Genomic DNA, 23,854 nt, shown 5'->3' on the forward strand with positions numbered 1-23,854 from the left:
GAATTCTGCTGCGGCAGGCCAAGACCGCAAAGCGGTTGTAGCGCCTGATAAGTAAATAATTTCTCTATGTTTTTAAACATACAACAGATTTTAATAAATAAATCAAATTCAAAACAATTGTTTTTCAATTATTATTAAACATTTAACCGAGTATGCCCGGGATAAGGCAGAGAATAAGGAGAAAATGCCTTAGAAATATGTGAAAATTTATTCAACACAAGCGGGGTTGACAATACGGCACTGGAGCGTAATAATCAATTGTAAATAAATAAATATAAATTTTTTTAAACATTTAAAATTATTTTGATAAAAGTAAACAAATAGTCAAAATTCAACAAAAAGTATAAAATTTATATTGCATTAAAAATTCTTCTCGCAGATTAAAAATGAAACAGGAATAATTTCTGTAGTAAAAAGCAACAATAAAATGTCTTTAAATTTTACAACAATAAGCAAATAAGAGAAATGGATGAAATCAACGAAAAACAACGCTGGAAAAATAGAAAAAAACAAAACAAAATTAAACAACTAAGATGAAACCAATGTTAAACGGACTTTACTTAAAAAATCTTCACAAATATAGTATAAAAACGGACAATATGGCGATAAGCTGCTATATTAGAATATAGATAAATATAATATAAAAACAAACTCAGTTTCATAAATGAACTATTAAGTATTAAAGTTCCTAAACTAAAACCAAATGCTGCCAACAATCTTACTGAATCATATCTTTATAATAATTATATAACAACAAGTCGAACGAGCAAATGAAAAACATATTCAAACATGCTTGATGAAAAGAAGTTTAGCAAAATTTAAAACTCAAAAATGTCATATGAATTTCCACACACTTTTTAATCACGGAACGGAACCAGCACGTAAAAAAGGAAGCATTTTTTGCCATTGCCATTCCTTACCATTAACTTTTTATCAAAGTTCCCTTGCGTTAAGAACGCGTTTGAAGCATTCCAACATTGCCTTCGCTGCTGCTGCTTACACATTTGCACAACGAGCGCCTCAGAGTGATGCTCACGCACATTCTTGACCCACTACCACCAACCGGTACACCGGTCTGCCGACCGGAAGCAGATATCAATGATGCCTCTTGCATCGTCTATCGTCTTTTCTTCCCCACAATCTTCTCCCAACCCACCAGAACCGTCCCTTATCTTTCCTGCTCAATTAATTGTCATCCAAAGCGGGACGCCATTTTCGCGACTGGGACTCGCTGCAATGAATCTGTCCACCAATCACCCCACCTCGCCGAGCAAAATTCCATCCCCCGCTGCCCATCTGTGCACGGGTCATCATTTCCTGCCCATCTCGGTGGCAGACATTGTTTTCAGCTTTTTCGCTGCTCATCAGCAGAATTGTTCGCCGTTTACTCGGTTTAGTTCTTTTTTTCTTTCTTACGAATTCATCAAGTTTTCGTCGACACCGACCGGGCCACAATGTGTGTTGCGCCGGATGATCCGGTGTGTAGGTCTCGCTTGGACCGGGATGCGACCCAAATATTTGCACGCATGCCCGTCGTGTCGTGATTTGTTGGATCTTCTCCACCGGCACCCTGTCTGCCAGGTCCATTTCCGTCATCCGTCGTCGAGCTGTACTCTTTAAGCGAAGAGCTCTTTAAGTTTTTTGGAAAATCTAATGAAGGCCGCACACCTCTGCCGGCGCAAAGGGAGTTCCGGGAGGCCGTCCCTTACTTCCTTCCAACGATTTGGTTTAAGTGATAAAGTGGAATCGGTCGATCGTTTGTGTGCATGGCTATCGATCGGATTGAATTGATCGATCGTGTGATGTGTTGATGAGAATGGGGTTGAAAACCGTGAGATTTTCCGCTGCTTCGATTAGGCTACCCAATCTGATTTGACCAGATGTGTGTGTGTGTATGTCAAGGGCTCCCGGGGTGTATCCGGAACTGGTTTCGGTTACACCATTAACGAGTTTAGCGACTGTGCTGTGAGATAAAAATGGTTTTGGTGTTGGCTGGGCGGGCATTGGGACTGTTTTGGAATATCTGCTTGGGATTTCAATACTTCCACACTAAAAATCTTCCAACGGGTAATAACTCTCGAAAATTTCATTATTAAGAGCAAAACACTATAAGAAATAGTTACACAGCAGTAAAATATTTTATTAAGATTAGGGCTCGATCCAAGGTAGGATCGAGACGAACAAAAATTCAATTTAGACTCATTAGAGTATCACTCTCCACGGAAATCTTTAGTAAAAGGCGAAAGATTTATTCGACAATTGAAGAGAGATCAGAGTACCTTCCGAGCGCTCGGAACGAACCACCGGATGGGCAGTCTGCATGTTTCTCTAGCGATGGCTACCATTATCCTTCAATTATAGTCCTTCTTTTTGCATTCTTATGCCCTGAGATTGAGGATTAAATAAGAAAGAAATCACGAAGGGAAGAGGAACTGCAAAGTAGGGAACAGAGAGCCAATAGAAGTAAACTAGGTACAAGGCAAATGTTGAGGTTCATAAAATGAATTTAAATAATTTAACCATTTTTTCATTAAAAACATTAGCAAAGTAAGAAAAGAAAATGATTTTAAACATCTTAAACACATACATAATGCAACATAATGTTTACAAAAATATTTATAAAAATTCAATACAAAACCTAAAGCCAGGTACATCGAAACATAAACGCTTGCAAGCAAAATTATTGACAGTATTCCAATTTTCAATTTTTATTATCAAACAGCTGCACAAGCCTGTTGGAAACTGAAACCTATTCCTTTTATTTTTCGTCCTTATTTTATTTTATTTGCTCCCAAAATAATGAATGGAAAGTGTGAATTCTACAGAATAACAATTAATTATCAAAAACATTTTCAAATAAATATTTTTGTGTATATAATTCAGGGTAAGGGTACATGATGCTACTGAAATAATATCGTCAAACTGCTGCCCAACCATTATCTGTACTTTGTCGCCCTTATCGTTTTTCTTAGCTCGCATGACGTTTGCAGTATCAGGTCGACGTTCGCAGTACATGCAGCGTGTGATGTATGTTCAAATCTAGGTATTCTGTTTTTAGAGTTTTTATATTTTTTTCAAGAGAAGAAATATTTAATTTTTATATCTATTTCGAATTATTTTTAAAAAAAATTCTAAACATTTCTATACCATTCCAGTTACATACATTCCTCACATAAATAAAAGCATGCAAAATCTTAATACGCACGACCAAAAATAGAATTCTTCCTGTATAAGCATTTCGCAACGGTTACCTCTCTCAAGCAAACGGCCACTTTATGGGACGGGCAGAACCAGTTGTTTCCGTTCCTTTTTCTGCCTGTTATTCGCCTGGCGCATGGCGGGGTAACGCACGGGACAGCAACCGTAGCATAAGCATACGTGTAGAACGAACATAACTGAAGCATTCGAGGGAAGCATTCGATTTATACATCGCTAGAGAAACATGCAGGCTGGCCATGCGGTGGTTCGTTCCGAGCGCTCGGAAGGTACTCTGATCTCTCTTCAATTGTCGAATAAATCTTTCGCCTTTTACTAAAGATTTCCGTGGAGAGGGATACTCTAATGAGTCTAAATTGAATTTTTGTTCGTCTCGATCCTTTCTTGGATCGAGCCCTAATTTTATATAAAATCTTACTCATCACTTAGGGTGCTTCGTAAATGTTGTGGGTAATAACATCTCTCATATTACACGCGTAAGATGTTTAAACCAAATATTCAAGTATTCATGCTTAAACACTTGATAACATTTTCGAATAAACAAGTGCAAGCAATTTGTAATAAAATAATATAGTTACCCAACACTACTTCTACATTTTTCAGTTTGACGACAGGTCCGACCATTGTAAGATATTTTAATATTGGATCAGAATATAATTTGAAGCAATACGGCTAGGCCGTTTTAACACAGAATAATAAAAGCAAAATAATTTGTAGCAATTTTGTATAAAAGTGAATCAATTTTCCTGCCTTTTTAAACTTTTTATCTGGTGAAAAAGGACCCTTCCGAAGCACCCTTTTTGGCCAATTGGTCTGACTTCTCATTGCCGAAGATACCGCAATGTGCAGACAGCCAAACAAGAAATATCCGAAATGATTTCTCAAACAATGAGCTTAAGACCTTTAATATTTCTTTTACGAAGTAGTCCGGGCTCTTAATAGCCTTCACAGATTTTAATGCTTCGATAGCGCTTAAACTGTTGGAGAATATAAAATATTCGTCTGGAGGACAAGCACTTATAATCAACAAGGCGTAAAAGATTGCGGCGAACTCCGCTGCATACATCGAGCATGGCTGGCGTAGTTGGAAATATGCCTCGGATACAATGTTATATACGCCAAAAACGATGCCCGGCTCTGATGAGGATCCGTCAGTATAAAAGTGGTTGCTGTTATAATGGCCATACTTTTCCATAAATATGCTGGAAATTGCTGTCCTGCGAAGACTATCAGGGATATTAAGTCCTTTTAGGACAACCAAATATTGTTGTTCTTGTTCTTGTTGAATTTTTGACTTGTCTCAATATATTTTTGAGCTTAACTGATTTTTTAATTCGTTCTTCTTTTTTTTGCACATCCCAATCAGTGTTAGAAAATCAAATCCGTGAATAAGTATTTGCATTGAATCGAATCGAAAAAATGGTGGTTAAATTTACGTTTTATGCCATAAAGCTTTAGTAAAATTATGTGAAATTGTATCAGTTTACACTCTGTTAATTTTTATATTTCAATCGAGCCTGCCCAGGATAGAGCGAAAGGAAAGCCGCGTCAATCTAGTTTATAAAAACAGTCAAACGTGCGGTGTTGACCAGACGGCGCAAGCTGTCACACTTAACGTATGACAGCTTTTTTTTAAGGAAGTAATTACTACCTTTAAAAAATTGCGAGACAAGAACAAAAACTTGTGGAAACGCGTCAAAAAACCTCGAGACGTGAACAAAAATATTTGGACACACAGCAAAAAACCATAGGAAAGTGTCGAAAATTGCTGGGATACTCTGTATTTAAATTACTTTTATTAAATTTTATTCTAAAACTAAGCATAGTTGAACTAGGAATATGGTGTGGCCGTAATTATGATAAAATAATTGAAATAAATTGCTTTAACTCGTGTCAAAAGTCAGTCAGTCGACAGAGAGACAATTAAACGGCCAGTAAACTCACTCTCGAGAATTTAATTCGCTAATGACTATTAAAATTCTTCAACAACCGTATTTTGCATAAGTTAAAGGAAAATTTTAACGGTCACTTATAATCTGGAAACGAATAATTCTTACTGAATTACAGTAAATAGTACCGGAATGTTAAGATTTATCAAGAAATACGATAAAAAAAAATATTTCTTCAAGTATCTTCTTCTGAAGACCAATTTTATCTAGAAAAACGCAATAAGAGTGTGTTTATTTGTTTTTTAATTTTTTTATTAATTTTTTTTAGTTAAAATTAGTTAAAAATAAAAAGAAAACGCGTCTTTTTTGTATCTGAATCGTCTCGAGCAGAAGAAACAGTGGCATAAAAACACACACATCAGTATAATCGTATCTGATCAGCTTCTGTGAGCGGTTTCATTAGACATTGGAACCCTGGAACACCATTGGACGCCACAGTGTCTTACCATTTCAACCCGGGTAAGGGTGCGAATCACCAACACCGAATGACCTGATAAGGAATTTAACTACCCTACCATAAAATCGGAATTGCTCGCTCTTCCATCTCACCCTAATCGCACCAACCGTCGTCTCTACGAGCAGGAGTGGATCAATCGACGCCAGTATATCCGATACAGGTCGTGTCCCAAACGGATGGGTAGACAATTTTCCGGATACCGGACACCTCCCTTGTTTAGCTCACTTCCACGCACATCGAACCGTAACGGGAAGTGAAAGGCTTTCGCTGTGGCACATTGCATAAGCATCCCCAGTCGAGTCCGGTCCCCAAACGCGACAAACTGCAAACAAAACACAGTTAAAAATCGTCCACTAAAACAAAAGAGACCCATCACGACGCTACCGAAAGTAGCGAATGGTGGCGAATATGGTGCGATCACCGTTAAATTATACCGCCAACAGTTTTCGCCACCAGCTCAACTGCAAGACATCGGCCCGCAAGGCCACGCTAGTGGTCAGAGAAAGTGCGAATGACGTTGCGATTGCGAACGCACTTGTTGAGAGCGATCGGCCACTTTGTCGGCGACAAAACGGACCGCAAAACGGTACGTATCGAACCGGTGAAGTGGACCGTGGTTGATTTTGCGTGATGAAAAAATGTGTCGTGGTTTGGTTTTTTTTTTTTGGCTTTTCGCAAATGGAAAATAGTCGGCCAGTGGGACAATTTTTCGTCCAAAAGCTCCACCCCAAAAGCATAGGGTTTTTGTGGTGGATGGAGGGAGAGGGTCGTTCAGTGTTCAATCGTGGTACTTATTTAATCGAGCTTGGATTTGCCCTTTTTGTGAGGATGATAATAGCAACTATTTAGCAATAAGGCAAGGCACGTTCCTTATTATAAAAATTTAAGCAGTAATGTGAAGGATAAGCCTTAGCAACATTCTTTAAATATTCTTAATTCTCTTTAGAAAAAGAGGATGTTTGTATCAAGTTAAGGAAGTCTTTGCGAATGGAATTTCTTTTCACATAATGTAATTCCTCAGGCAGATAGCAATTAATTAATATTATTGACAATTTTTAAGATTCAAAATTGCTACGTGCAATTTCAAATGTACGAGTCCAAAAGTCTTAAGAATTACCAGAAGATACGCCAACATTTGAACTATAAATGTTGCTCATGAGTGAGAGTGATTTCAGTGATTTTTTTAAGTCCCCTTGGGTCATCTTCAAGTACTAGGTGAATATTCCTTAATTGGTGGACCTTGCTTCTTGTGTGTCGTCGTGTCGACATGGCCAGGTCTCCAATTAGTTTACAGGAAACTCGATCTAGGGCTGCAGTCCTCCATCCACGGCTGCATCCGATCTCCGACACGTTTGACTCCACTTGATCACAGCCTCATGCCGAAAGGGTCCGGCAACATCATCACGTGCCCCAGCCAACGTATCCTTCCGGCTTTAACTAACGTCAGAATATCAGCACCGCCAAACAGTTCCGCTAGCTCGTGGTTCATTCTCCTTTGCCACACGCCCTGCTCGAACACAATGCCACTAAAAGTTCTTAGCAACCACCGCTCGAAAACTCGTAGCCGTAGAAGGTTGCTGGAGCCTTCTGGATCGCAGGAGTTTGTGTAGTCCGTAGTAGGCACGATTCCCCTAAACAATGCGCCTTCGGATTTCGCTGCTTACGTTGTTATCCAAAATTACGATCGTACCAAGGTAGCAGAACTCCTCTACCACCTCGAGATCGTCGCCGTCAACTGATACTCTGCTTCCGAGTCGGGCTCTATCACGGTCAGAGCCTCCGGCAAGCAGGTATTTTGTCTTCGTCGCATTGATGCTTAATCCAATTCTATTGGCCTTGCGTTTCAGTCGGGTGTACGCTTCGCACACCGCCGCAGTTGTCCGTCCGATGATGTCGATGTCATCCGCGAAGCCAAGGAATTGGAGAGATCGGGTGAAAATCGTGCCTCGGAGCCCGCGCTTCGCATGACACCCTCCAGAGCGATGTTGAACAACAAACAGGAGAGTTCGTCCCCGTATCGTAGGCCGCCTTGAAGTCAATGAACAGGTGGTGCGTAGGGATCTGGTGCTCCCGGCATTTTTGGAGGATCTGCCGTAGAGTGAAGATTTGGTCGGTTGTCGATTTGCCTCCAACAAATCCAGCTTGGTAGCTTCCGACGAAATCTGTAACAAGGGGATAGATTCCAGTCTGCAGAAGAGTATTCGGGACATTCAGGCAGCATTCAGGACTGTGATGGCCCGGAAGTTAGCACAGTACATCCTGTCGCCCTTTTTGTACACCGGGTGTATGACACCCAGTTTCCATTCGTCCGGTAGTTTTTCCTGATCCCAAATCTTAACAATCAGCCGATGCATGATGGCGGAAATTCTCTCTGATCTAGACCGTCTAGGTCTAGATCATCAGAATTGCAGAATTGCACATCATTAACATCATCAGCCGGACTCACTTACCACCTGGAAGATGCTCGTCAGTGACCCATTTAGCAAAAGACACAGCACTAAGTGCATAGCGAAAGCGCTCTAAAAATTCGATCTGAAGTTGCCTCTGATCTTCGGCAGCTTCTCAAGTAGTTTTTTTCAAAAACTCATTAATATCCTGCTTGTCATGCAAATTATCTCAAATTCTAGAAGTTAAATCTCCAGTTTCTGAACAGCAATTTATAGACTCCAGAAGCCATCATCGGGACAGGAAATAAGTCAAATGCTTGGACACACTTTTTCAATCAACCCTTACAAAGTTGCAGCCTCGAATCTTGTACGATTAACACCCTTCTTTTTTTCTCCAGTTTTCCACACAAGAACGTCCTCGTACTTCCGCCAAAACGGGCACAAATCGCGTCAGTAGCAAACCAATAGGCGGACGACGCGTGCGCGAATCATAATAACGTGACTGACGTTCTGAGAATACTAAAACATACAGCCGGGCACATATTCGAATGTATTTATTCAACGGTCACCTGCTAATGGGCACTACACTCTGCTGACAACAGCAATCATTGGTTGGCCCTGGGCTTCTGCTGTTACTGTACGTGGGGGGGGGGGGGGGAGACCAGCTGCATTCCGATGGCGATGCGCGTTGGGTTTTTACCGACCCTCGGGTAAGCTCAGGTGGATAAAAGTGGATTGCGCGTACGTGCTTCTGCGAAACCGGCCTGACCCACCGGGGAAACTACTTCAAGGTGCAGCCAGGGGCCACATGATTATGGAGGAATCTTTGCGACAGTTTACATGACGCATGTCGTTGGCACGCGTTGCAAGTCATTTGAGTAAACTTAAATCCGGTTCGCAGAAAAATTAACACTAAATCGATGTTTACGATCGATCGACGAATGGCTGAAACTAAAAAAAGTGAGGATCTACACATGTTTGGTTTTAAAATTCCGAGTGTTTCAAGAAAGACACTCTAATAGGCCATATCGGTCACACAGGTTTAATTCTCTTAATCTTCAGCTTAAACTCTTAATTTCAGTCTTCGAACTAGAGGCATCTCTCTATGCTCATTCACTTCCATAAGATCACGCACCAAACTCATGCTCACGATCGCCAACACCGATCGTTCATTGACACAACAAGCCCCAGTGGAAAAGGCACACACCAGACAGAAGGCGTTTAAACTCCGCAATCAATGCACCCGCTGTTCGGCGCATGGCTCACGTGCCCCGTTTCAATAACCACCACGCTCGATCAATGATCGTGGGCATGACGCTATCAACCGGTTTTCGGTGGGAAAGGCCACCAGCGTGCTGAGGCATGTGTAACACCTGTCACACATACCCCTGGCAAGGTTGCGAATTTTTATGAATGAAATCAGTCTCCTTCAGACCACCCCACGCGCGCCTTCCATCTGCCCACACACACACACACGCGCCTAGTTTATTCACGCGATTTTTTGCGGGATGTGTAATTTGAATGGACCAGTGTCAGTGAGTACACACCCTCTAATTCATGCGGCAGCTGGTACCGAAGGGCTGCATCCGCTACAGGTGGCAGCGCGTATGTTGCGCATTTCATTGTGGCTGCATTATGCGCTTACCGGATGTTTCCGGTCGAGCGTTGCTTTGCATCGCGAAAGTTCCGTTCAGCGGGTCTGCGGTACTTGGCAAGGCGCGAACCTACCAATTGGCGCAGAGCCGAAAGGGTTTCTAGATTGGGTGAAAGTTAAGAAAAGGACAAGCATCGGGTGGTAGTTGAAGGGCAGAACTGCAATTACACCGGTTGCCGGGGAAGTTATGCAAATTGCGTCCCCTTTACTTTTGTAAGAACCAATTGCATGCCTTTTACAACAGTTTTCATAGCATTCTTGCAAATAAAGAATGTAATTTTATTGTCGTTATTAGGCCTTATTGGATATTAAAATTCTTAAAGGTTATTCTGCGATAAGGTGATTTTGGGAAGTCTTCTGAGGGATAAAATAGTTTCTCAAACTTTATCAAAGATCAACCCCCATTTCTTTATCTTACATGGTAAACGATCGCGATCTTCCTGAAATATTAAGATGAGAAAAAAATTAAAAGCTATGTTTTTTAGCACTAAAACCTTTAAAGGTCTTCGCGTTAGCGATTGTTAATTTCACTGACCTAAATTCTTCGTAAAATTTTAAAATTAGGTCACACCGACCATCGAATAATTTACTAGACTTGTTGGTACCCCTTAGTTGGATAATCAATGTTCTCACTACAAGGAACGGCCCTGATGAGATTAGAACCCCGACACTACTCAGTGTCGTATGCTAATGTCGTGTACTAATTACAAATTTTACAAGGCATTTCTTCCTTGGATTGTGCCTTATCCCGGGAAAACTCGGTTAACTGACAGAATATCAGTTAAACAGAAGACCCATTTTTGCAGAACGGATGTTAACACGAACACCAAAACGTGTTTTGTTCTGGACATGGCCTCAATTCAGTGAGACATCATGGAACAAAACGTTCGGTGAGTATTAGAGCTTGTTCCCAATTGTTTAGCAAAACCTCTCTTTCTTCAACTGGAGGTAATTCTTCATTGAAAATGAGTGCTTTACCCTCATAAGACATAAGCGTAAGCGCTACAAAGAAGACAACACTTTCTAGCCTGGCTTCTGTTAGACTATTTGTCCAGTAGAGAACTATTAAATTATTATACAATTATAATTTAATTATAATTGTATAAATATAAGCCTCTCTAAAAAAATATACAATTTTTAGAGCAGCACGGCCCGATGGCCAAAACAAAATGATTTCAAATTTTTGGACCTTGGCAAAGGTCTCTGGGAAACCGTGCTAAATGTAGTACAAAGGAAAGAAAAAATCCTAAAGAAGGAATCTCTGGAAATCTTAAAATTATAAGTTGAATTGACAAATGTAACATCGGAAATGGTATAATTTGCGGTAAATTTTTTCAGTAATGCAATGCATTTTCTGTAACAAAATGTCATTCGCGGTTTCTGTACAATGTGATGAAAACAGAACAAAAGATAAACAAAGCATGTTGTATCTAACGTGTGTAGCTGATATAAAACATATATTTAATGCTTTTTTCCCACATCCAACGTACTCTTTAAACTTACTCTATTCGATACAAATAAACCTCATACCTACGAATCGGCTTCCGCTCTTCAAAGACGCTCAATGCGATCGTACTCATAGCACCAGAACACATTCTTACTCTCAACTTCCTTACACTCAAACTGTGGATAAAACCGCTCCGGTAACAACGGTCTAGTGTTCTGGTAGAAAACGGTTTCCAGCTTCTGCAACAAATTACCCGACGACATTGAAACGCGCCTTGCGCACGGTAGCAAATGATCCGCTTTACACAGCAACATAAACTCATCCATATCAAACTCCAGCAGATCGGACTTCCGATTGTACACCTCACCATAGCTGAACGGTTGCCGGTTTAGATACAGCTCACACACACGTCCATAAATCGACGGTACGTTAACGACACTTTCCAGCAGCAATAGATGCTCCAGCAACAGGTGTACCTGCGCCAGTCGGTTAAGCCGAATCTTCACCTCATCCTCATCGAAGTTGCTCAAAAGGATGGACTTTTCGCGTCCACGATCCTCGACGGTAGGTTGAAACAAAAGTGCGCTGCGTTGGGTACCACCGGCATGGTCAGCTTGTGGTCCCGATCCGGTAGCGTATCGAGATTTGCGGGTACAAGTAACTTGGGGTTGAAAGAGCTTCTCAAACTCCAACTCGTACACACCACTCTCGCTAAAGATCGTACGATAGTCGTTCATGAGCTTGCTAAAACCACACTCCAGCAGCAGTTCGTACGGTTCCGATCCGGTCAGGGAAGGTATAGCCAGACGGTCCTGGATCATCGCTAGTATGAGCTGCGCGAAACGAGTACCATTCGTAGGGACATTCTGGAAGGGCAAGAAATGCACATGAATTATCGGTAGAATGCTTGAATTCAGGGAATGTTTCAACAAGGATAATTTACCACAATATTAGAATGGGTTGACAAATGAAAGATGTAATCGATGGCTGCCTTCAGATCGTCATAGTTAGAGCATACTGTAAGTAGAGAAGGATTTGGAATTAAATTTCGCACGCTCATCACCAAGTCACTTTGTAGAAGCTTAACCAATCGTTCTCCCTCCTGACCCTATTTCTGCTTTTGAAAATTTGTTTCGCTAGGTTCCTATTGATGTCAAATTGTTCTCTGCAAAGTGGGCGAGATCATACCCCATTTATTTATGCTAATGGACAGTGGAATGGAATTTGGTCCTCAGAGGTTGTAGACGGTTTCGATGAGATTCTCTGCAACTTATTTTAGCTATTTTTTCCTTTTTATTAAGATTTTTTTCCTATTTCGTGTTATTTTTATCAAGAGCCTTGGAGGATGATTCCAAAAGAAACGACAAGGGGACTTTATTGACTCCTTGGGCATCAAAATACTCTCCTACTCGTAGGCCAGTTTACTTTATAAAGCAAATACTTTTCAAAGCTACTATCTTCTTCTTCCCCTTGACCTGCTCAGGGTTGAGCACGTTACGTAGACATGGCAGGGTCACAGGGGATTCTAGGAAACTAGGTTCTGTTGTCAGTGTATGTAGGAATTCCTCACTGATATGGGTATATATCTGACTCCTCTTGTAGGACTCGCAAAAAAGCCTTGCAAACCATCTCCAAGATAATCGCAATGAAAGAAGAGCAAGACATTTCAAAGCCTAGTCTTGCTGTGTCTAGTTATAAGAATGATTTACATACGCGTCAATGCATCGTACAGCCGTTCCATCACATCCGTCAGATTATGATTTTGCACCTGTCTAACCATGTCCGCGATCGAGGAAGACTGGTAAGTGGTGGGTTCTACTGCCAAAAATGTTGACAGAATGTTGTACACCTTTTGCTTCACGTACTCCAGATCCATCTCGCTGCAAAAGGAAGGACAATTATAGTATTAGTGTACTATCCGTGTTGTAAATCCAAATCTTAACTGCCAACTTACTCTACTCCACCGAGATCGTTACGTGCATAGCCAATCGCTCGGTTCGCACGAATATCCATAATCTTCTCCCTCATCAATGCTAATCGTTGCAGTTGCTGCCAGAAGTACTCCGCCCGTGAACTGCGACTAAACGCACCATTGTTAATCGGGAACTCCTGGCTCAAACGTACTCGTGCATTCCTCTCAACCGCAAACGTAGCACCTTCACCCATCGTGTTCCAGCTTAAACGAATCGTTATGTACGGACTCAACGAGCACCACTGCTGAATTTGAATTTTCGGGTTAAATTTCATTGCATCCCCGGCTCGCTCACGATGCAACCCGATAAGATGAGCCAACGAAATATTCTCATTCGCATGCATCCCAGCAAAGCGCACAACACCACGCGTAAACTGACGCTGATTGTTCGAGGCGGAGTTTATCGCCAGCTGAAGCAATACCGTCTGGTCCGTGTCGGTCCCACAGCACAACGTCCAAATGCTTCCCCGTCCCGTACGGCAATCCAGGTTGATAAAGTTCTGCAGTATAGAGCGAGCTTTTTCCGTTGCCAGCGGACCATAAGCTTCCTCCTCGGGCGCCCACAGGTTTCCCACCGTTAGTCCATTTGTTTCTTCAATGCACATACCGATATCATCATAATCAGCAAAGCTTATATCCTTCAGCGGAGAACCGGTTAGATCGAGACTGTTGGATGGATTGCTTTTCGGTGATTTCTTCACCCAATCGGTATCGGAAGGTAGGTCTTCATTCTGCAATTAACGTATTTTCACATTATCAAGCAAGTTTATCGCAAGCTAACAAACACATACCTTTCGGAAGGCGAATATGATCTTTTCGTTGCTTTCTGTAAGTGTGTGTATGTACGATGGGGGAGCGTAGTACTGAAAGTCGTTCTCCTCAAACTTACTGCGGAACAGCTGATAAACATTGGCCAAATCAGTCATTTTCACAAAATAAAAATGTTTCCTCAACGAGTAGCAAACAAAAAAGGCACAAAGCGAGGCTTCGGTTTGATTCAAATCGAAACACAACGTCAACAATGCCGGAGCGCGCAGTTTTTGTTTTTCCCAACCAACGATATTGAATGACAATTTTGACAGCAAAAGCAGCAACGGACTTTTTACAGCAGAAAGACCTTTTCAGTTTGATTCAAACAAAAGGAGATTTATAATTTCAATAGCATTAACGAAACCATTAGATTTTGTTTTAAATTTTCTTTTTATTTATCTTTAGTTTAAAAGGAATGCCACTTTTTCCCTTTTTTTTAAGCGCCAAAATCTCAACCCGAATATTATCGTTTATATGTCAAGAACGAGAACAAATTCCAACTGTCAGATCACTGTTTATCAACAAACAAGGCGGAATTTTTCCAAGTTTGCTTGCGTTCAACACGTTCGCCTAGCCACGCGCAGTTTATTGGGGAAAGTTATTTAAAAAAAATTGATCAAATCATGTTGAAGCCAATACTTGATAGAATCGGAACGAAACGGGTTGTACTTGCCAGTGGATCACCACGACGCCAGGAGTTGATACAAAATCTGGTAAAATCAATAATGAGGGTTTGAAAGATCGGAACGCTGATAACAAAAAGTCGTTCTTTCATGATACATTTTTTTTTTCGTTTCAAATACCTTCTAGGGGATATCCAAAGTCCAGCTCTGTCCATCGACATTCGAGGAAAACCTTGACCCTTCGCAGTATTCCTTCAGCGATTATGTAGCCATGACGGCACTCGGGAAAGTCCGGGAAGTATACGAGCGTCTATCGAAGGATGATGCAACGCGACCGGACGTTGTAATCGGAGCCGACACCATGGTCACAATGGATGGGCAGATGTACGGAAAACCAAAAACACCCGAACATGCATTTGAAGTGCTGCAAAAGTAAGTATACGAAAGCATTAATAAAAAGCAAACTAAAACGGTGCTCCAATGGATTTCTTCCACAGACTTATGGGTCGCACACATGTCGTGTACACCGGTGTGGTAATAAAATATCATGATAAGGAGGTTAAATTTACCGAATCGTGCCAGGTACACTTTGGCAAGGCAACAGCTGCCCAGATTCAGGCGTACGTCGACAGTGGTGAACCTCTGTAAGTGTTGTTTTGGCCACCAGTACTTGTAAATAGAACTGTAATTGATTATTTTCTTGTTACAGCGACAAAGCCGGAGGCTACGGTATTCAAGGATTGGGTGGTAACTTCGTGGAAAAGATCGAAGGAGATTATTTCACTGTAGTAGGACTACCGATGTACCGACTTTCAGTAGAGCTGTGTAAGCTATTTGACTATCACATAGAATAAAGACGTGGTAATATAGAAATATATATATTTTTACCCTTATTTAAAGCCCCAAAGTTGAATGATTGGCTATGGATTAAAAATGTTTCCGAAACGTTTCGAAACTAACGAGTCATCATGTAAGACAGTCAACAAAAATCAATCGAAATAGACCACATGATCATTGATACAAATCATTCCATAAAATTACAATATCTATTTCAGTATAATATTGTGTTTTTTTTTTTACTTTTTCTGTAGCAAGTTTCTTTACTGTTTTCCATCTGCCATTGCCCAAATGATGTTCGGCTTGATGATCTGAGGCTGGATGTGCTTTTATCAGCTATATTTTGTTTTATTTCTCTTTTTTGTTTTGCTTCATCGTTTGTTCACAGTAGAGTTTTCTTTTTTACGTTTCTTTTTTGTTTTAAGTTGACTATATCGTCGGTTTTGTTTATCTTTTTTATGTTTTCATTTCTTTTGTTTCTTTTCTAACATTACTTTCATACTCTCTTTCTCTCTGTGCCTTGTGGTATTTTTCGTACTCGTTCGTTTTTAAATTCCCTTCAGACGCCACAGAAAATAAAAGAAGTAATAAAGCACTTTTCTCGGTGAAGAGAACTGATGCGTGCTACATACAACCACACATACATACACACCCACATTCCGGTTTCCGGGAGTCCTCGATTTTCCTAGTGCTCTTAGGGATACGAAGAGATATGGCCTTTCAGCACTGTTTCTCACAATGTTTGCAATCTTTCGCTATACGTGGTGTGCGTGTGTGTGTGTACACGTGTTGTTAGTGTGCGGACGATGCCTAATAATGATCGTTTATCTGGACGACAATCGATTGATTAATTAATATAAAACACCTCCAGAGTGGAGATGCATTTTACATTCATTCAACTAAATCACCGCATCATCATTGGCCAGTCCAGGGCCCATTTCAACTACCGGTTACAAAATAATACACGCCACACACACCACAAATGAATTACATTATTATCCAAGTACCGCAACAGTTAAAGTGATCATTATCAATATAGGCGCATATGGGCGCGCCCCCTTTTTTTTTTTTTTTGCTTCGAGTTTTCCTTCCCACGTATCAACCAAAACCGAAATTTCCTCACACAGATTCTTTCGAGTATCGTGAATATAGTGCCTCAAACAGAAATCTAAACACCTCGAAATTGGACATCTGCTCAATTTTGTAAATAATTTTCATGATAGCATTGATTTCTTTTCATAGCATAGGTAATCATGATTTTATTTTTCGCAAACATGAAAACTGATAGAAAAACGGTTACCGAGCGTCCAAAAGCAGAAAAATTTGTAAAACACTGAAAAAAATTAAAAAACAAGAACTTCTAAGTATCTCATTAGAAACCTTTAAAGAATATAAATCATTTTTAATAAAAAAATCTGGTTTTAATCCCCAAAGTTCAAAGTCGAGAAATATTTCAATTTCAAGGAGTCCTTACATTCGTTCGAGGCACTCTGTATCCCGAATCTTCATTTCCATTTCCATTTGTCTCTTTAAATGGTAGAGCTGTCGGTGTTGATTGAGTTTGCGGCCTCTGGTTAACGACAACGCTTGTAGCAGCATCATTTTCTTGGTATTTATTCTTTTCTGGTTTTGTTGTTTGCTTGTGTATATAAAATATGAATACGATCTTGTCACGCGCGCCCTTCCTGCCCGCGTACAGTACTGGCTGCTGCCACCGTGCCGGGGAGGGCACCCTCGGGAGGAGAGATTATATATTTATTTTTACTTGCGGTTTTCACCATTATTTAGTGCTTTTGTTTGTATAGCTTTTCGTGTATGTGTGTGTTTTTTTAGTATTAATTTCTATTTTCTGTGTATAGACTCTAGCCATATTCGATCATATATGACTATTAATCAATACATAATAGTAGAGGCTTTCTTCTTTTGCCATATGATGTACCACATGTTGGGGCTCGCTTCATCCTCATTTTGCTATATTAATAGTAGGCAGAGTTAAGTAAATATAAGGATTTAAGTAAAACAAAACAAAAACACGCACATACAAAATCCATGTTTTTCCCTCGGCATTGGAACTTATACGAAAATTACTATTGCGCGCCTTAAGGACGCTGCTGTTCGGTTGCATCCTCCCTTCGATGATTTTATGTTTGAAGAAAAAAAAAACTATATTTCTTTTCTGTACCTCAGATTTGATTATCCAGATCAGTTATCTTAATGATATACTCAAAATTATACAAACGACGTTTTTTAACCTGTTCATCCTAAAAGTATGCAATGTTGTGTCCACGTTTCAAGACATTACATTCGTATCCGTATCCGGTACACCCTCCCCTCCGGTTTAGTTTATGTCGATCCTTTTTTGTCCTCTTTTTCGGTAGTCTCGCTCGGTTCGCTCTTGTTTTTAATAGTTATCACAGAAAAAAGTGGCCCACATTCATGCGCTCACTCATGGTATTACAGTGGTTAGAGCATAGCTAAAAACCGAGGGCATATGCAGTAAAGCGAACAGGACGCGCTCGACATAGATTAATAACACAAAAAAAACCCATCTTTGTATCCGTTCCATTTTAGGGTACGCATCATCAACGCTAAACCACATTTGCTGCACATATCATGTCTTTCCTGGCCGTACGTTTTTTGGTGGGGCTGGAGGTTCGTTCGAAATCCGGTACGAAGGATACGAATGAAAGTGGCGTTCATAAAATCATTGGCAATTATTACCGCGGGAAAAGCAAACATTCACACACTCATATCATCGAAGGGAGCGACACGCTTCACTGTTTATCGGGGGTTCGATTGTAAAATGGGGGAAGAGATCGCTGTGCTTAAACTTTTTAAGAAACACGGTTGTTCATCACAGGCGTTAATACACACGCACACACAGGTGGACTCTGGTTAACTTAAAACTTAGTTATCCTGTACAGATGTAATTGCGGCCGGGGGTTTGAATTTGGTTTGTTTCGTGGGCAATGGCGACGTGCAAATTCATTTACACGGTGTTTAATATAATTTAATACATTGTCTGGTAGTTTTACCAAAACTGGTTCTGCAGATTGTTTAGACTAAACAATAAATAATTTATTGATACTATGTAGTGTTCGTAACGATTGATTAGGTTCTTTTTTACATGAAACAAAAAACAAGGAACAAAAAACTCTGGTGGAATGATCGACATTGATGTAGCATAAAACAAAGGCTAATTGTAAAAACAAAATATCCTCATTCCAAACAAAGGTTCCTTCCGTACAGGTTCCGCAATTTAACGGAAATATAATTGAACTATAATTCTTGCTGAAAGTGTAGCAGCATTTGATTTCATCTTAAACTAAACCATATCCTATTGTGTAGTGTTAGGATCATATCGCTACGATCACAGTTTTTCACTGAGTTCTTTGCGCGTGTTGTGCAGTGATAGCTGAAATGTGGGTGGGTGGTGAGTTGGTGGTGGGTGGTTGTAGCAATTTAAAGACTATACTGCCGACCACATAATTAAATAGACAGAACAGAACTATGTACTTTGCCTTTGCGGATTATTTTACGGCCATATTGCACAATGATTTTCAGTGTCGCTAATAAAGATGTTAAAAGTAACAAATAAAACTATTGTAAAAATTTGCTATTGTTCTTGTACGGGTTGATTAAATATCCAAAACCACACACGCGGATATCATCTTCGTACTGTGTGTGTGAAGGATATTTTTGGTTTGGTGTAGAAAATATAATGTTTTAAATATAAATTATTCTGCCGGTCGCCGGATGCCCGGATGCGGAAATTATTACATATAATAGAAAGAATTATTTAAAAAAACCCTTATTCATTTCGTATTAACGCCTGTGAAGAGTCCCGATGTTTTAGGATACAGATATTAGGCCCTTTTACTTTCTTCCTCTTTGAATGCCTGTGTCATTGCGCTATTGTTTTTTTTTTGGTTTTGGTTTCGATCGTTTACATATACAAGTGTTTCTTGACGTGTTTTTTGTTTGTACGATATTGTAATGATTGCAGTATGGTTCGTCGTAAATTTTAATAAATTAAAAAATAGATGCAATTGCCTTCCACTGTTTTCCGCGGAACAAATACAATAAATCATTGTGTAGCTATAGTTGCACAGGTAGGTTGTTCCCACCACAAGCTTGATCGCAACGTGTATACATACAGTTGTACTATCCTTATTGACAAAATCTGCCTTTTGAAGCACTATTAAGGTAGATTTATACTGAAAACCCCCTTAAAAGTGTTATTAAGGCAATTTTGTCAGTAGCGGATGCAACAATAGATTGAGCTCGTAAAGACAAACTCATCTCATTACGGTGCATACACATACACACACAAGTAACTCTCAAAACAGGAAGGGAAATACCTATGTTCCGGATATGTCACGAGTGTCGTTTTCTTGTTTCTGCAACAATGTGTTCCAAAAAAAAAGCTCAGAACATATTGAAGAGTTCTCTTCCCTCGTTGAAATATTTAATTTATTACAATATATTAATAATGATCTACGGTCACACATACACACGCACTGGGCATTGTCGGATACGGATCATAATATGTCTCTCTTTCTCTCTGTCTACGAATGTGTGAGAAGCAGCGCACAACGGCGCTTCCAAATTGCTGTGTACGGCACATAAAGGATGTCCGAGTTACATAGCAAAAACAAACCCCGCAAGAAAGGATAATATGTACTCTGGGCTAGTAAAGTCGACACACGACTAAGCTCGAACAGAACAAAAAAAAAAGCTTTTTTATAAAACTTACAAACCTAAAATCAGCTGTCTTCTGTGTATAAGAGTTTTTTTTAGGGCTAGGTATGGGCCTCATGTACTAGAGCGCGATGATTCTGTTGTTTTGTGGAATCGATATTAAATTTGAAAAATAAACACACATGGAAACATGAAACAAACGAAGAAATGTGCAAAAAAAAGGCACTAAAAAAACGGTTTTTTCACAACTCAACCAACCAATCGTTCTTTGTTTAATTGTTACTAAAACCCGAAAGAGTATCTTCCTTTTCTTTATGTTTCAAGCATTTTTCGCTACTTCTTAGCTCCATAGGATGTGGATTCCTCCATGGATTTCTATCGTTCTGACCAATTTCATCCGGTTGTACACTGCGATGTTATCCGGAACCATTCCGAGCATTACGCTCTCGGTACACTCGACCCAAACCCCGGCCCATTCATTCGTGTGCTGTGTGTGTGTGTGTCTGATTTGTTAACGTAAAGCCTACCGTTGTATGTTAGGATGTTGATGTATCATCTTGTTTTGTTTTAAACATTAATGTTTCTCTTTCTCTCTCTCTCTCCCTCGCTCACTTCTCCTCAATAGGTTCGGTTTTCGGCTGTCCTTTCTCGTTACCTCGTTCACCTTCGTCTCTTGCTGTCACTTGCTTAAAATGAACACTTTAACTGGTGGGAATTTTGATAGTTTTATTGCACGCAGCACGAGTTCTTGTGGCCATTTTTGTGCTTTAACCGTGACTTGGGCCTATACTTTTCTAGGTATGATAGTTGTTTGGCATTAATAGCACCTCTTCGTTTACTGGAAAGAGAAGACATAAAATGGCAGATTAGTAAAGGAAGGTAAATCGGAACCACAATATAACCTCAATTATTGACTTACTCTCTAATCAATTCTACAGCTGCCTCATACTTAAGTCCTAGTTCAATCAAAGCTAGTGCCACAAGGACCGGCGCACGGCCCAGACCCGCCACACAGTGTACCGCCACACACGCTTCCGGATCCTCCTGGAACCTGTACAAAAAGCTTCGATTTATTGGAGGAATCGCAGCATTACGGTGGCACTGGTTACGCTACCAACCCATCCCACCGGCTACAGTACTGAACGATAGGTGACTTACTTTTGTTTCAATATCTCGAACCACTCGAATACGATGTCGTTCGGCGGGAACGTACCATCCTCGAACGCTAGATCGCGCACAATGATACCATGGTTCGCGAGCTCTTCGATCTTATAGCTTGGTTCGCACACGCGCACCACAATCGAAACGTTATGTTTTTTCAGCTCCTATAAGACAGCAATAGTAACATGGATCGTTTTAGTACACGAAATATGTGATAGAAGGGTCATTTTTCAATCACCATCCCCTACTTACAGCGATGTACGAAAGAATATTTGCATCCGATGGCCGATCGGTGATCAGGAATTTCATTCCCTTAAACTCGATCCGCGCCGGTGCGGGTCTGATGTCCTTTTGACGCATGATGACGGTTGTCATAAAAAAAAAGTTCGCCTTCACACACGCGACTCAACCTACAAATCCAGTTAACCTCCGGTGTGGTTGATGTTTGGCTGCTGGGTAAGGCTTCTTGCACACAACTGTCCTCTGCACAATCTTCTACGCCGAAAAGTCTTGCTTGTTTTATCACACGACGCACTCACCACGGCTTACACAGACAAAAAAAAAACGATCGTAGAACTTCTGGCGATTTGACCCTTCGTTCCAAGCACTAGGGCGCTCTTGATGACTTAAATACACAGTATTATCGATGCCGAGCAAAGGATACAATTTTCATTACAATTACAAAAAAGGAAGGGTTTAAAAGCCGGCCAAAAATCGCTCCAATAGCGCCAATGAAGATGGAGAATTTACTTAAACAAACGTAAAATTATCTTTATCACAATTCTCTTCGCGATGATCCGACTGATGGAACGGTATGTCTCCAAAACTCGCACGAATTTCGACACGAACGTGACTTACAGGCTTTTAACGCGAACGAGTTTGTTGTGTAGGTGGTGGTGGTGGTATAGCAGTATTATCTTATCTTCCAAACTGTCTTCTACTGTCGTGCTTTCTCCCGAGATGCGTATGCGATTTTTGTGACCGAACAGAAATAATAATCTAATATTCTTTTTCCAGCAAGTTTAGGGTTCGCCACTTAGCAGCCACTTCTGCGCGCATCCAATTCTCTCGCCCTGGTAGTAGAATAGAATTAGAATTATGCTTTTTATCTCTTCCGGTTCCTTGCTCGCCGCTTAACTGCGACGACAAATGCTGCCAAGCAAATACACACCTTTTCGTCGGCGACCAATTTTTGCTGATAACCGTGCAGATGAAGGTAGAAGCTGACACTGGGATTCTTGCTTGTTGCCTTGAGTGAGTGAGTGGATGGTGGGCCGGTAAGTTATCTTACTTTTCCTCTACTACTGTACTCACAAGCACACATACAAACACACACATACACACACACGGTTTATCTTTTATCTGATCAGATTTGTTCGCTGTTGTGCGCACCTGATCGACTCTCGAGATGATGATGGCAACAACAGATGCGCTGAGTGCTGTGCAATCTTCCGTAGGAGATGCGTAGAGTTTTATATAAAAATGAACAATCTGTCCTCCTCCTTCAGAGAGTAAAGCTTGAAACACGTATCTAAAAGTATTTCACATTCGAAACATCTGCAAATAGAGAAGGAAATAACTGTTAACAAATTTATTCAGATCAATATGAAATAACATATCTATGTTAAATATTAAAAAAACGCTTTAATATTGTACGTAGCGACGCGCCAATGTGCTGACTACGGATCGATCAGTATTTTTATAATATAAATTAGCGAGCAAGATCTTGAATTAAGTGACATTCTAACCAACAGCTTAGACCATTCATTGAAATCAGAGGTATCCTCCGGTCTTCAATTTATCCGAAATTATTCCTATCAAGTCAGAAGCATCTTCCGGTCTCATTCCGTTGAACGGCACAATAGCCCGTCTCAACTTTTTTGTTTATATTTCTATCATAGAGGCATTATTACTTCAACCTATAATCGACTATTCAATGCAGAACATTTTATGATCGTAAGCAAGATGCAGCATTGATTCGCCATCAACAAATGAAGTTTATATCAGAATTATATCTACCTGTACAAAAAAAAAACTATATGAACATTAAAGATAGGAAACAAAAAACGGCAGTCTCCAAGGATGATTAAACAAATATTAATTACCCTCAACCACTAAGACCGGGCAAACAATAAATTGTAAAAATGCTCTCGAGCGCAACATTGTTTGCATTCTAGCTTTATTCATGTACTGCGCTGATGTATGTGTGTGCGTGTGTTTTTTTCACTTGGTCGGACTGCCAATGCCAGTGAGCACTTGCTGATACAGAAATAAGAAACACGCAACGATTGAATGCTTAAGGTAGCGTAAAGAATGCTCTCAAAGGGCGATTGTGGGCTTACAGCTAGATTAGCTTACAAAAGAAACGCGCAGCCAACCGCAAGAACAAAGTAATATACATTGTGTATACTGCAACTTTGTCTAAATGCAATAAATATATACAGTGACCACTAATAAAAAAGACCACCTGCTGTTGTACATCAGCTTAAAATGAGTTTGTGAAGCTAATTTTCAGCGAATCTATTTAGTTTTTTTTTCGTAAAATTAAGTTGAACATTTTGAAAACACGTTCCTGTCATATGATAATTAATGATAACTACTATTAATCGCTTTTTTCGATTGTGCTTCAAATATTATTAT

General features: G+C 40.2%; 5 protein-coding genes, 2 non-coding genes and 1 pseudogene across 14 annotated transcripts in view; 3 read left to right on the plus strand and 5 right to left on the minus strand.

Annotated features, from left to right (window-relative positions):
* The window catches only part of LOC126564205 (sodium/hydrogen exchanger 7), a 714,899-nt gene that overhangs the window by 408,969 nt on the left and 282,076 nt on the right, over positions 1 to 23,854 (plus strand). For 7 of the 8 annotated variants that reach the window (XM_050221177.1, XM_050221179.1, XM_050221178.1 and 4 more), the window contains exon 1: positions 3,477 to 3,485. The exons of the other annotated variant lie outside the window; for it this stretch is intronic. The gene's annotated coding sequence lies outside the window, so the exon portion shown is untranslated. Of the gene's footprint in view, positions 1 to 3,476; positions 3,486 to 23,854 lie in introns of those variants that run through there. 8 annotated transcript variants of the gene reach the window in all.
* LOC126566288 (U5 spliceosomal RNA) lies at positions 2,156 to 2,279 on the minus strand. The gene has a single exon (XR_007607347.1). It is a non-coding gene; the product is annotated as a U5 spliceosomal RNA (small nuclear RNA).
* Positions 3,486 to 3,609, plus strand: LOC126566286 (U5 spliceosomal RNA). The gene has a single exon (XR_007607345.1). It is a non-coding gene; the product is annotated as a U5 spliceosomal RNA (small nuclear RNA).
* Positions 11,215 to 14,008, minus strand: LOC126560566 (protein zwilch-like). The gene is made up of 5 exons (XM_050216523.1): positions 13,874 to 14,008; positions 13,065 to 13,813; positions 12,824 to 12,990; positions 12,054 to 12,127; positions 11,215 to 11,976 (listed from the first exon to the last, which is right to left on the minus strand). The coding sequence occupies exons 1-5, from the start codon at positions 14,006 to 14,008 to the stop codon at positions 11,215 to 11,217; spliced, it is 1,887 nt and encodes a 628-aa protein (XP_050072480.1).
* LOC126564290 (protein zwilch-like) lies at positions 11,215 to 14,008 on the minus strand (annotated as a pseudogene).
* LOC126565739 (dTTP/UTP pyrophosphatase) lies at positions 14,491 to 15,369 on the plus strand. Its single transcript, XM_050222947.1, has 4 exons — positions 14,491 to 14,605; positions 14,703 to 14,947; positions 15,013 to 15,159; positions 15,225 to 15,369. Exons 1-4 carry the CDS (start codon positions 14,516 to 14,518, stop codon positions 15,367 to 15,369), a joined length of 627 nt encoding a protein of 208 aa, XP_050078904.1. The 5' UTR covers positions 14,491 to 14,515.
* On the minus strand, positions 20,760 to 21,604 carry LOC126565483 (PRL-1 phosphatase-like). Its single transcript, XM_050222663.1, has 4 exons — positions 21,467 to 21,604; positions 21,212 to 21,378; positions 20,973 to 21,104; positions 20,760 to 20,891 (listed from the first exon to the last, which is right to left on the minus strand). Exons 1-4 carry the CDS (start codon positions 21,587 to 21,589, stop codon positions 20,780 to 20,782), a joined length of 534 nt encoding a protein of 177 aa, XP_050078620.1. The 5' UTR covers positions 21,590 to 21,604; the 3' UTR covers positions 20,760 to 20,779.
* Positions 20,780 to 21,574, minus strand: LOC126560567 (PRL-1 phosphatase-like). Its single transcript, XM_050216524.1, has 4 exons — positions 21,467 to 21,574; positions 21,212 to 21,378; positions 20,973 to 21,104; positions 20,780 to 20,891 (listed from the first exon to the last, which is right to left on the minus strand). Exons 1-4 carry the CDS (start codon positions 21,572 to 21,574, stop codon positions 20,780 to 20,782), a joined length of 519 nt encoding a protein of 172 aa, XP_050072481.1.

This window comes from Anopheles maculipalpis, chromosome 3RL, assembly GCF_943734695.1.
Source record: "Anopheles maculipalpis chromosome 3RL, idAnoMacuDA_375_x, whole genome shotgun sequence".
Lineage (NCBI taxonomy): Eukaryota > Metazoa > Arthropoda > Insecta > Diptera > Culicidae > Anopheles > Anopheles maculipalpis.